Here is an 11,974-nt window from a genome sequence, read left to right on the forward strand (position 1 = left end):
ATGTATAAAAGAATTAATATGAGTTTTTAAAGACAAGCATGGATTTTAGAAATCTCTATTATACTACATTAATTTTTCCTTTGCTTTTACTAGATTAAATGCCATAATACAGTACCATGTGAAAGTAAAGATTATATAGTAACTAGTGACCCAGTGTCATTCTCCTGTAGCCATGCTTCCAGTGACTACATGGACAGGATATGAAAATAATCTGAATAACAAAAACAGTATTATAAATCACATTCTATATAATTAAATGGATACATTTACGTTTACATACATATTACACACAAGATATAAATGGCTATAAATGATTTATAAAATTCTGAAATTTTAAGGTTGCAGAATATACTATGATTGCTTTGAGGTTAATTGTGTATTTATCAATGGTCATTAGATCAACAGATGATGATTAAGTTGACACTTGTATCTTAATTGATGTACACTGTCCTCATTTAGGGGATTTTAATACAAGAGTTGCTAAAATAGTACCAATTAAGCTATCAGATTGAGGATGGATGACAACACCTCTGTTAACAAAGGAATAGTTTTAAATTACTAATTTAATACAGTAATATATTCTTACTTTATTATAAATACACCATGCTGCCAAGATTACTAATATAAATTAACTTTGTCGTGACCACACATCCATATGCCTATTTACAAAGTAGAATAAATATTCCTAACTTGTGAGCACAAGGTACTGGTGTTGAGTTTTACTAAATTAATATTTAGTTACAATTAATAAGTGTCAACTGATGATCACAATCAAAAAATAATTTTGCACCAATAAACTGGATTTTTCTCTGGATTATGATTGATAACTTTCAGCACCTATTATGTTTAGCACATATGAGCAGTCTCCAGAAGTTTAAAAAAGAAAGTGGGAAAAAAAAAAAAAAAAAGAAAAAAAAGAAACTGGTGAAGATTTAGCTTACACAGGTTACTAAGACCCTAACAGTGGGTTAAAAGTGGGGCAGACGTAAGTGTTCTGACTGAAGTTTCTTAGATTTCTCATTCTTTTGTACTGATGAGTGGTGTGGATAAACTTCTGTAACGTGTTGGGACTTTCTTACCTAGAGAGCATGCCCAGAGGTGTAACATTAAGTGATCCCATCAGCATTGCCAGGGCCATCCCTGGCGCTTCCCGTTCTATTACTTCTTTTGTGGCCTGTAATTAAAGATTAAATAGCACACTGAGTGAAATTTGCCAAAAAAGAAGAAAGGCAGCGTAGTAAATTTTACTATTAAAGAAAATTACAAACCAGGCTTTCTATATACCATACTTTGTAGTTCCTCGAAAGTTGATATATTTTTAGTGCATATAGTATTAGGTTTTCAGGATCACTGAATAAAAACTGAGAACCCAGAAAATCCAGAGAACTGTTTTAGCAATCCTACCTTAGTCCTTACAGTTCACAAATATTTGATAGAAATGTTACTTTGCCTAATAACCTAAATTCCAAAACTGATGCCTCAAACTGCTATGCCCTATAGATTTTATCAGGGTAAAAAAGCTGGGTGTTTTTCTTTGTCTGTTACTCTTTTGAAACAATTAGTTCCTGAAAATCTAAGATCTTATATCTTAGATCTCTCCTAGTTCTATGATTTTGTAACATGATTAAAAGGACTAAGAACTCATCAAGTCAACTTTCCCCATGTATTAGCTAGAAGAACCACTCTATATTTGCTATTTTTCATATCTCCAATATAAATTAAACAAGTGATAAAAATAAATAATAAAGTAATGGGCTTTAGCTACATATTAGGATTCTTAAGATTTGTAAGACAAAGCTGGTTAAACTAATGAAGGCGACAGAACATCTAATTTTCTAAGGATCCGTTAAAATGGGTATACAGGCATACCTCAGAGACATGCCAGGTTTGGTTTCAGACCGCCACAATAAAATAAATATCACAAAAAAGTAAATCACACAATTTTGTTGGTCTCCCAGTGTACATAAAAGTTGTGTTTTTACATCCTGTAGTCTGTTGAGTGTGCAATAGTATTATGTCTAAAAAGTACATAATTAAAAATATTGTATTGCTAAAAATGCAATGATCATCTGAACTCAGCAAGCCATGCCATGTTCTGCCGGTGCAGGGTCTTGCCTCCATGCCTGTTGGTGATGGCTGTTAACAGCTACTGACTGATCCAAAGATACATAATAATAATGGCAAAGTTTGGAATTTGGGGACAATTAATAAAATCTGACACAGAGCTATGAAGTGCACATCTTAGAAAAATGGTACTGGTAAGACTTGCTTGACCCGGGGTTGCCACAAACCTTCAATTTATAAAACATATAATATCTGTGAAGTGTGAAAACTGAACCTCACAAAATGACTTATGCCTATATATTGTACTGGAATGATCAAGATATCCTTTAGGCTAAAAGTAGAGGGCAAAATATAAGACAATCCATTTCCAGTTGTCTGTATTTTTTTTTTTATAAATGAAGCAAGTTATAATAACTGAAAATAACATAAGAACAAAGCATGCAAAATAAACCTTTCCAGTAAAAAAGAAGAAAAGCAAACAAAATATAAACTGTAGAGGGATACAGAAAAAGGTTGATATTTCAATATTTCACTATAAAAAGTGATAGGCCTAACTAAGATTATAGCTCTAGTGAATTTCTTTTCCTTTGGGCAGAAGTTGAAAACTTGTCAAAGGAGTTAAAATGTGTCATCTATACACAAGATGCTAATTGATGTTATAAACAAAATTTTAGGATACATATACATTTTTAACGTCCTAATTATATCAAATATAGGATTGCCAGAATTGATGCAATCTGCTGCTTCATCTAATCCCAGCATTTAACCTGGTAGAAATTTTAAAGGAACACTAACAAAGAATGCTTCCCAATTAAACACACTTTAAATATAAGGGGGCAGCAGTCAACACAAAAATAAACCTTAACTTCTTCAGTTGGAAGAGAGTTACTACCACTTAGGTTCACATCTAAACAATGTTACGCTAGAGTTATCAAAACTTTATTGTTATTTGCCAAAAGTAATCTGTCTGATAAGATTTTGAGGCCTCCTGAAACCTGTATTTTTTATGGTAGAGATTGCTTTATTAAGGTTTTAAACTTCTTCTAAAGGAATTTAAAATCCTAAAAGTCTTACAGATTAAGCAAGGGGATGCTACTAAGAATACTATTGAAAGAGGTCTTTGGAAAAACTCATCCGTATTAACAATAGTTGCCATTTGATGAGTTGAGGGGTTGCTATGGTTTGGATGCAGGCCTTCCTCCAAAGATTCACGTGCTAGAACAGTAAGTCACAATGTGACAATGTTAAGAGGTGGTGAAACCTTTAATATATGGGGCTTAGTGCAAGGAGATTAGCTCAGTGGGGACGCTTGCCCTAGGAAGGATTAATGCCCGCCTCATGGAGTTATTTCATGATAGAACAGGCTATAAGAAAGTGTGAGCCTGACCTCTGAACTACTCTGGCTTTCTGTTGCACCGTGTAATCCCTTCTGCATGGAGCCATTTCCCTTTCTGCTTCTCTGCTGTGTTGTGATGGAGGCCTCACCAGCAGCAGAACAGATCTGGTCACCCCATCTTGGGCTTTCAGCCTCCAAAACTATGAACTAAATAAACTCTTTTCTTTATAATGTACACAACTTCAGGTATTTTGCTATAGTATGAGAAAAAAAATACAGAAGTCTATATAAAGATGACGTATTACCAAAGAGAGTAGCACACTCTGTGTAGGGACAAGGAGACAAGTATCAATAGATTGCTGAGTGAGTATTTCATTTAACATATGTAGGTGGAAGTACAGTATTCATCCAATTAAGTAAAAAATATTCCTTAGGTATCAACACACTTCTGAGAGTATATAAATTACTGTTACCCACAGGTGTAACTCAATAAAATGAAAAGCACCTAAAAGAAGTATAGTTCATTAATTTTTCTAGATCTTCTAAAATATACCACTTTTTTTTTTTTTTTTTTGGTACTGGGAATCGAACTCATGACCTCAAGCTTGCCAGGCAAGCACTTATGCTGCTGAACTATGTCCCCAGCCCCCTGAAATATGCCACTTTTACCAGACACTGGAGAATGGTCAAACACTAGAATGCCCCACTTACTTTGCCTGCCTGCCTTCCTTCCTTTCCTTCCTTCTCCCTCTTCCTCCTTTCTTCTCCTCCTCTTCCCCTTCTCTCTGTCTCTGTTTCTCTCACCTTTCTTTCCTTTTGAGACAGGGCTTCACTATGCTACTCAGGCTGGCCTTGAACTCACCATGTAGCCTAGGCTGGTCTTGAACTCGCAGTGATCCTCCTGCCTCAGGCTCTGGAGTGCTGGGATTACAGGGGTGGATCACTTTTCATTTAATTGTTTTATTGGACTTGCTTTTGTGGTATGAAATTGGTTCTAAAAATAACTACTCAGTAAAAATCTATATTATGAATTATGTGGGGGGTCATTGTTCATGTTATATTGCAATTTATTTCTAGAAGAATCTGCAGGTGAAGTTCCTCTCAAGTGTAATAACTAGAAATAGACTCTCTTCTGTACTACTAGTTTTAAAATTATGATGCTTGTGAATCAAGTTACCCCTGAAAGTAGAGGCAAATTTGTTAATAATTTTCAGTAAGCTTATTGAGCCTAGTTGCTTTATCTCTTTGCCCAATTTTTGTCTTTTTATTTTTTATTTTTTTGTTTTGTTTTTTCCAGTACTGGGAATCGAACTCATGACCTCGCGCTTGCCAGACAGGCACTGTGCCACTGAGCTAAATTCCTAGCCCCTTATTTTTGTCTTTTTGAGACAGGGTATTTCTATGCAGTTCAGGCTGGCTCTGAGCTCACTTCATAGCCCAGGCTGGTCTTGAACTCACAGCAATCCTCCTGCCTCAGCCTCCTGAGTGCTGGGATTACAGGAGTGCACCACCAAGATCAGTTTGTCTTTTTAAAAATTCTGTTGTATTTATATATTTGAGAAAGGCACCTTAACTATTTTTTAGGGCATAAAACTATATGGATGTATGGGTTAATCAATGTATATTTTATCTTTAAAAAGATACTCCAGAGAAGACAGTTAATTCTTTAAAATGATCTGGAGAATTTGGGCATACATACACAGATCTTACACATTTCACAACACAAAAGGAAGAGATACACTAGCAATGGAACGGAAAGCACTGGTGCTAAAAGTGGGGTAAGGGTGGAGAACAATGTGTCAGGCTCCCCAACAGGACAGGCACAACTCCCCTTTCCAATAGGCTTTCCCTGCATAATGCACACATACAGTCTTTTGTACATCTCTATGAAATACTGTAAATGTTTTCCACAGAACATTAGAACCTTCTATTTCCATTTTTATTTTCTCTTCTACGTTGCCCAGTGTAGCAAAAGCGTCCACTATCTGTGTAGTCAAGGCTGCCACAGTTAATGTCCACAAGAATAGCTTTATTGTACCATTTTCCACAGTGCTCAACACACAGTATGTGCACCTTAATTATTTATTGAATAAAGAAATTAATGAGTAATGAACTTACCTAGATTTGCAACCTGGCTTTACTACTTTATGAAGTAGAAGAAAATATTTAACTTCTCAGTGCTTTAGTGAACTTATGAATAAAATGTAGATAACAGCAAAACATATCTACATTTTAAAGAGAGTATAAGAAACGATGTTACCTTGCATCCAATAGGAATTTAATAGATTTTAACGTCATTTTTTTTCTATGCTTTTACTTTCTAATTCAGCTTGTAATCAATCTTGCAGCTTTGCTCATATCACAGACAGGAATAACATAAAAATTCATAAACCACCTAGAAACAGTGGTTGAGGATCCAAGATGAAGGGACAGAGAAAGAAGAGTAAGAACCCGGACGGAAGAGCACCGGTAAATGCAGAGCAGGAAAGCAGAGGACTGAAAGAGTCCAATCTACACTAAGGAGTAAGAGGCCAAATGAAGTGCGGATGGAAAGACAGTGCAAAAACTATGCGCCAAGATTTATAAGCCTACTGTGCAGGCACAACTAGAGGGCAGAGAGCAAGAGAATAAACAATTTAGAATGAAACAGAAGGAAAGTACTTGTCTAAAATACCAGAAATATCCGAGCAGAAGCATGGTTTCCAGAAGGCAGTATTACTTTTTATTTTGTTTTTAATTAAGCTTTTGGCTACATTTTAGGTCTACATAGTGATCACATTCATCATAGGGATGATATATCTTGATTCCCCACCCCCCCCATTCCCCTACCTTCTTTCAACCCCCTTCCCCTTATTTACAAAAGCTTTGTTGCCATTTTTTCCTTCTTTTCTAGTTTTTTTCTTTTCCTTTCCTTCCCTCCCCACTTCCCCCACCCTCATTCTCCTTCCCATTTGAATGTTTTCTTCCTATTTCAAAATATCTCTGATACATTTTGGTCCTTATTTACATTTTCAGTCTCTCACACTGTTGAAACAATGAGGTATTTACATATGTGCGTCTGATGTATTTCACTTAAGAATATGGTTGCAAAGTGGATCCGTTTACCTAGAAATTTCTCTAGTTTATCCTTCTTTATGGCTAATACTCCACTGTATAAAAACTCCACATCTTCTTTATCCCTTCATTGGTTGATGAGCATTTGGTTTTTCCCAAGATTTGGCTATTACAAATTGTGCTGCTATAAACATGGGTGCACATGTATCTGTGTGGTGGGATGGTTTTTAATTCTTTCAGGAACATACCAAGAATGAGAATATCTGGGTTAAATGGAACCTCCAGTTTTAAGTTTTTTGAATAATCTGCACACTGATTTCCATAGTGGTTGCACCAGTCTACACTACCACCAACAGTGGAGAAGGGTTCCTTTTTTCCCACGGCCTCTCCAGCATTTGTTATTGGTTGATTTCTTGATAACAGCCATTCTTTCTGGAGTGAGATGGAATCTCAGCATTGTTCTAATTTGCATCTCTCAAATGACCAGTGATGTTGAACGATTTTTCATATATTTATTTGTTGTTTCTACTTCTTCATCTGAGAAGTGTGTACTTATTTCAGATGCCCATTTTTGTAATGGGTCTTTAAATTATGGGGTCTGATTCTTTAGTTCTTTACATATTCTAGATATTAGTCCTTTGTCTGAGGAACAGCTGGCAAAATTTTCCCCATACTGTGGGTTGTCTCTTCACTGTTGGTAGTTTCTTTTGCTGACTCTTTGTGACACTTCCTGCATGATCAGAGTTTTGTTCATAAAATCTTTGCCTACACCAGTATCTTTAAGGGTTGGCACTGCTACTTTCAATCACATATTTTAGTACAATATAGATAAGTAAAAGTTATCTACATCTGTTAATGTATAGATAAGAAGTATTTATTATCAAGAGACTTTATTATCCAAGGCAAAATGATGCTTTTAAGGTTGGAATTATTTTTCTCTTAATTAACTTAAAATCCTATTACCTACTTAATGACATTAATTTTTTTTATCAAATTCTTTGTTTCTTAAAAGGTAGTGGAAATGAACATTATTACCTCATAAATCAGTTTTTTTGTATTAGTAATAGTAAGTTGGAGTTAGCTACTCTATTTAAATATTTATCTTTAAACTTTTAAATACTTTCTTAACTATGAAAATTGCAAATGACTATCAAAGACCACATAATTGTGACTTTTCCTTTTATCCTTGACATTTTGAAGATAACATTAAATTTAGAAAGGTCTTTTAAAAGCTGACTATTTTTGAAAATGGTGTTATAACAAAAGAATGATTTTTGTAGCCAAGAGAGCTTCTTGATGAAATTCATGTCAATTTTTTAACTTTATAGAAAAAAGACCTTTAAAAAGTTTTGCTAACAGAAAATAACGTTTACATATATGTAGAACATGGAATAAATGTGCCTAAGTTTGTTATATATACAGTGACTCTAGAATATCATATGGTATAGTGCTTTTATTTATGTATATAGATATGAGTAGTATCTTGGTTCATGAATGCTTCTGTTTGCAAACAATTCTGCTTGCAAACAAAAAGCCTTCTGCAAAGTTTGCTTCCATTTGCAAACTCTACATCAGGTGAAGAACATGACCACAGTTATCTTCCCTACACAAATAAAACCACAGTCAAGCCATTTTACCCAAAATTGTAAAAGAAATTAAGTTGGTAAACCAAGGTATCACTTTTACTAATGGAGCAGAACTGTGATTTGTATTCACAAACATTACCTGAATAGGGAGACTAAATAAAATTTCCTTGTAATAATGAAATAAATTTATATAGCAAAGACTATTGCTAAGCATGGTGGAGCATATCTGTAATCCCAGAAGTCAGAGGACTGCAAGTTCAAGGGTATCCTACATACATACTGAGTGAAAGACCAGCCTGGACTACATAGGGAGACCCTGTGCCAAACCAAACCAAACTGAGCCAAACCAAACCACAGCACAGGAAGCCAAACCCAAAACAATAAAGACTAGCAGGAAGACACCAGCTTGTGGCTACTAATTATTTTGTTATAGTGCAAAGGTGACATATGGTTACAGTAGTGGTTCTCACATTTCAGTACACATCAGGATCATCTAAGGCTTATTAAAGTAATCTGGTGGGCCTTATTCTCCTTCCTGATTGGGAACATTTATCTGGCCCCACAGATTTCACATTTCTGACAATTTTCCAGGTGATACTTATGATGCTTCTTAGAAAATACAACACACTGCTGAGGGAAGGAATGCAGGATATAAGCTGTATCACTTGGTCTAATCTTGAAGATCACTGCATATTTAACTTCATAGGATTATAAAAATGTGAAACTATTTCATTGGACTCAAATATGCTGCTAAGAAGAAAAATTAGGTAAAAATAGGCACTTTAATGTCAGCCAGTTAACGTTTTCCTGACTTTCCATGAAAGCAAGCATATTAATTTTACTTTACATTTTAACCAACAATTATGAAGCTGCTCCTATTAAGTATTCTATGGTAGTGGAATATGGTGGTGCACACTTGCACTTCCAGTACTCTGGGAGGCTGCGGTGGGAAAATTGCAGGTTTGAGTCCAGTTTGGGCAGCTGAGAAAAGCCCTGTCTCAAAATAAAATTCAAAAGGGGCTGGGGATATAGTTAAGTGTCAGCGTGCTTCCCTACTTCCCTAGTGTGTATGAAGTTCTGGTATCAAATTTCCAGTACCTCTCTACTCCTCTTATGCCTCCAGCAATAAAAAAGTGTCTCATGGTATGTTGAAACTACTCTTGGCACCAGGAGATATAGCTCAGCAGCACATAGCCTGCCTAGCAAGCGCAAGGTCCTGAGTTTGATTCCCGGTACAAAAAAGGGGAAACTATTCTTATACACAAGTTAGGTAAAATCTACATATAGGATAAACTCCTGGATGGTCAAGGAACATCAGTTATAAATTTATTTCCTTTGCATTCTCAGTAAGAGACACAGCAGAATGAAATGAAAAGTCACATTATAATAACAGTAGTGAATCTATTCTAATTAGTTGAAAACACTCATTTGCAGCTTTTTGTTAATTTTTGTTTCAATTAATTTATATTCATATTCAATTTTAATTTATATTCAATTAACATTTCAGCCAATTATATCACATCAATATATCATAATAATATGACTGGATGAAAGACAAGATGCACACAAGAAATCAAGGGAAGAGTTTTTATATGCAACTGAAATTAAATAGTTAAAAGATTAAAAGAGTTGTAACTTGAAAAAGTACATATAGAATATAAAAAGTATGCCAATTTTACTTGGGTGATATAATCTTATTGCTAATGTGTATCTTTTTCTTGGGACTTAACCTTCTTTTTTTTCTTTTTTGGTTTTTCTCTGGTACCGGGAACCGAACTCACGACCTTGTGCTTGCCAGGCAGGCGCTTTTGCCACTGAGCTAAATCCCCAGCCCCTGGACTTAACCTTCTTAACTATTTATATCCTCTGCTCTTGGAGGAGGCAAAGAATTTTTCATGGGAAGAGATATCCCAGTTTTGTTACATTTTTAGTTTAAATTGCATGATATGTAAGATCTGTTTGTGATGACAGGTCAAAGAAGTTAGTGTAATTGTAGGGAAAAGGTAAGAAAGAGGGATTAAAAATTGCAAGAATGCAATCAACTTCATCTTATATTCCACTCAAAGAACACATATTTTTTTCTCCTGAAGACTTTCTATTTTTCTTTATGGCACAGCAGTACTCCCCTGTGTAAAAATTCTACATTTTCTTTATTCTTTCATCTGCTGATGGACATATAGGCTGCTTCTAAGATTTAAGTGTTATGAATTGTGCTGTCACATACTAGGTTATGCATGGATCAGTGTAACATCAAAAAGCAGTGATGTGCAGTGAGTTGGTAAATTGAGTCAGTTCTCACACTTCATGTCAGTTCCTGAGGTTAGTGAATCACTGGGTGAGGGAAGGTTTTAATAACTAAAAGTATTTATCTCTAAAATTATAGCACAACCCCTAAATCAAGTCACTAATTTATCTGGTTCAACAAAAGGTCTCACTTCAATGCTGGAGTGAAAATCTGGTTGTAGGACTTAAGAAGACATAATATATTTTTGTACAATAGGGTGAATAAAGATTTCCAAATGCTTTTTCAAATAGCTGACATTTACATCTCATTCTTTGTTTAATAACTAACTTAAGTGCATAAAAAAGAACATTTTAGCATTACAACATTTCTCTTTATATGTTGAATTATTGGTCACAAAGCTTTTTCTTCTTTAAATACTAATTTGATAAAAAATTATGAAATAAAAAACCTGAGGATACAGATAAGCAAATCATGGGATTTTCACGAGAATATTTATTTTAATATTACGCTTACATAAATATCACTACTTTATATCTCATTTTCAGGAAAGGTAAAATGCTGATGTTTTACGGAATTCTTAGCATTTTTGTATTTGTAATATGTATTTATTCATTTTCTTTATTATGTATACAGTAACAAAGTTGTCTCTTAGGGTAGGGTATCGACTACACATCATTCAAACTGCATAGGAAAAATAATTCTCATTCCTATTCGTCAACAGTTATATGTAGATATGGAAACAAACAATAAAAAACCCCAGTAAGCTTGGGAGATCTAATATATAACATGGTGAACATCATTAATGTTGTATTTATACCTGAGATTTGCTGAGAGTAGATAACACATGTTCTCACCATATACCCACAGAAAAGACAACTATATGAGGGGATGAATATTTTAATTAGCTTTACTGTCTAATCATCTCACAATGTATATATTATTTATTAAATCAATATATACGCAACTTTTATTTGTAAAAAATACCTCAATAAAAATGGAGTAAAAAAAGAACAGGTTGAAAGAGAATCTAATTTAAAATTATACTGATACTCTGGTTTCTCTTCAGATCGTAGAAATCTTATGCCTTTTAAAATTATATGGAGCGGCTGCTCTCTGGTCAGGGAACTGGCCTTACACTCTTTGTTAGAGGTGGGAAGTACAGTAAGCCCCCAACTTATGAGCAAGTTCTGTCCTAGCAGAAGGTGTATGAATTGAATTCCTTTGTAAGTCTGACAAAATGAGTCTTATGCATTTTTGACACAAATATACAGTGTAAGACATAAAAAACCAAACATGAGGTCCATTCATGTCTATGAAAGTTCACATCGCAAATGTTCATATATCATGGACTTACTGTAGTGTTTAATATAACTAGAAACATAATGGCTTCCCTAAAAAAACTACATTTTGGATTTGCATTATTTAATATTATTTTTTATTTTTAAGAGAATAATAAAAATAAAAATGATACACAATTTCAAAACAAGATGACAGGAAATTAACAATGGTTATTATATTGCATACTGTTATGTTCAAAGTAGTTTCTCAGATTACCAGACATAGGTATGTAAGATTGGTCAAACAATATAAGTACTAATTGTTCCTTTCAATGGACTATTAGAAATTAGTAGTACAATTACCTTAGCTATCTTGTGTGTGTGTGTGTATATATACATATATATATATATC

The 11,974-nt window shown here is 34.3% G+C and overlaps 1 protein-coding gene across 10 annotated transcripts in view; it reads right to left on the reverse strand.

The window, feature by feature from the left end:
• The window catches only part of Gphn (gephyrin), a 508,902-nt gene that overhangs the window by 274,354 nt on the left and 222,574 nt on the right, over window positions 1–11,974 (reverse strand). For all 10 annotated transcript variants that reach the window (XM_005399100.2, XM_005399099.2, XM_005399098.2 and 7 more), the window contains one exon: window positions 1,080–1,174. In XM_005399100.2, the coding sequence (XP_005399157.1) occupies window positions 1,080–1,174 (95 nt within the window). The remainder of the gene's footprint in view (window positions 1–1,079; window positions 1,175–11,974) is intronic.

Source organism: Chinchilla lanigera, unplaced genomic scaffold (genome assembly GCF_000276665.1).
Source record: "Chinchilla lanigera isolate Chin_1 unplaced genomic scaffold, ChiLan1.0 scaffold00065, whole genome shotgun sequence".
NCBI classification, from domain to species: domain Eukaryota; kingdom Metazoa; phylum Chordata; class Mammalia; order Rodentia; family Chinchillidae; genus Chinchilla; species Chinchilla lanigera.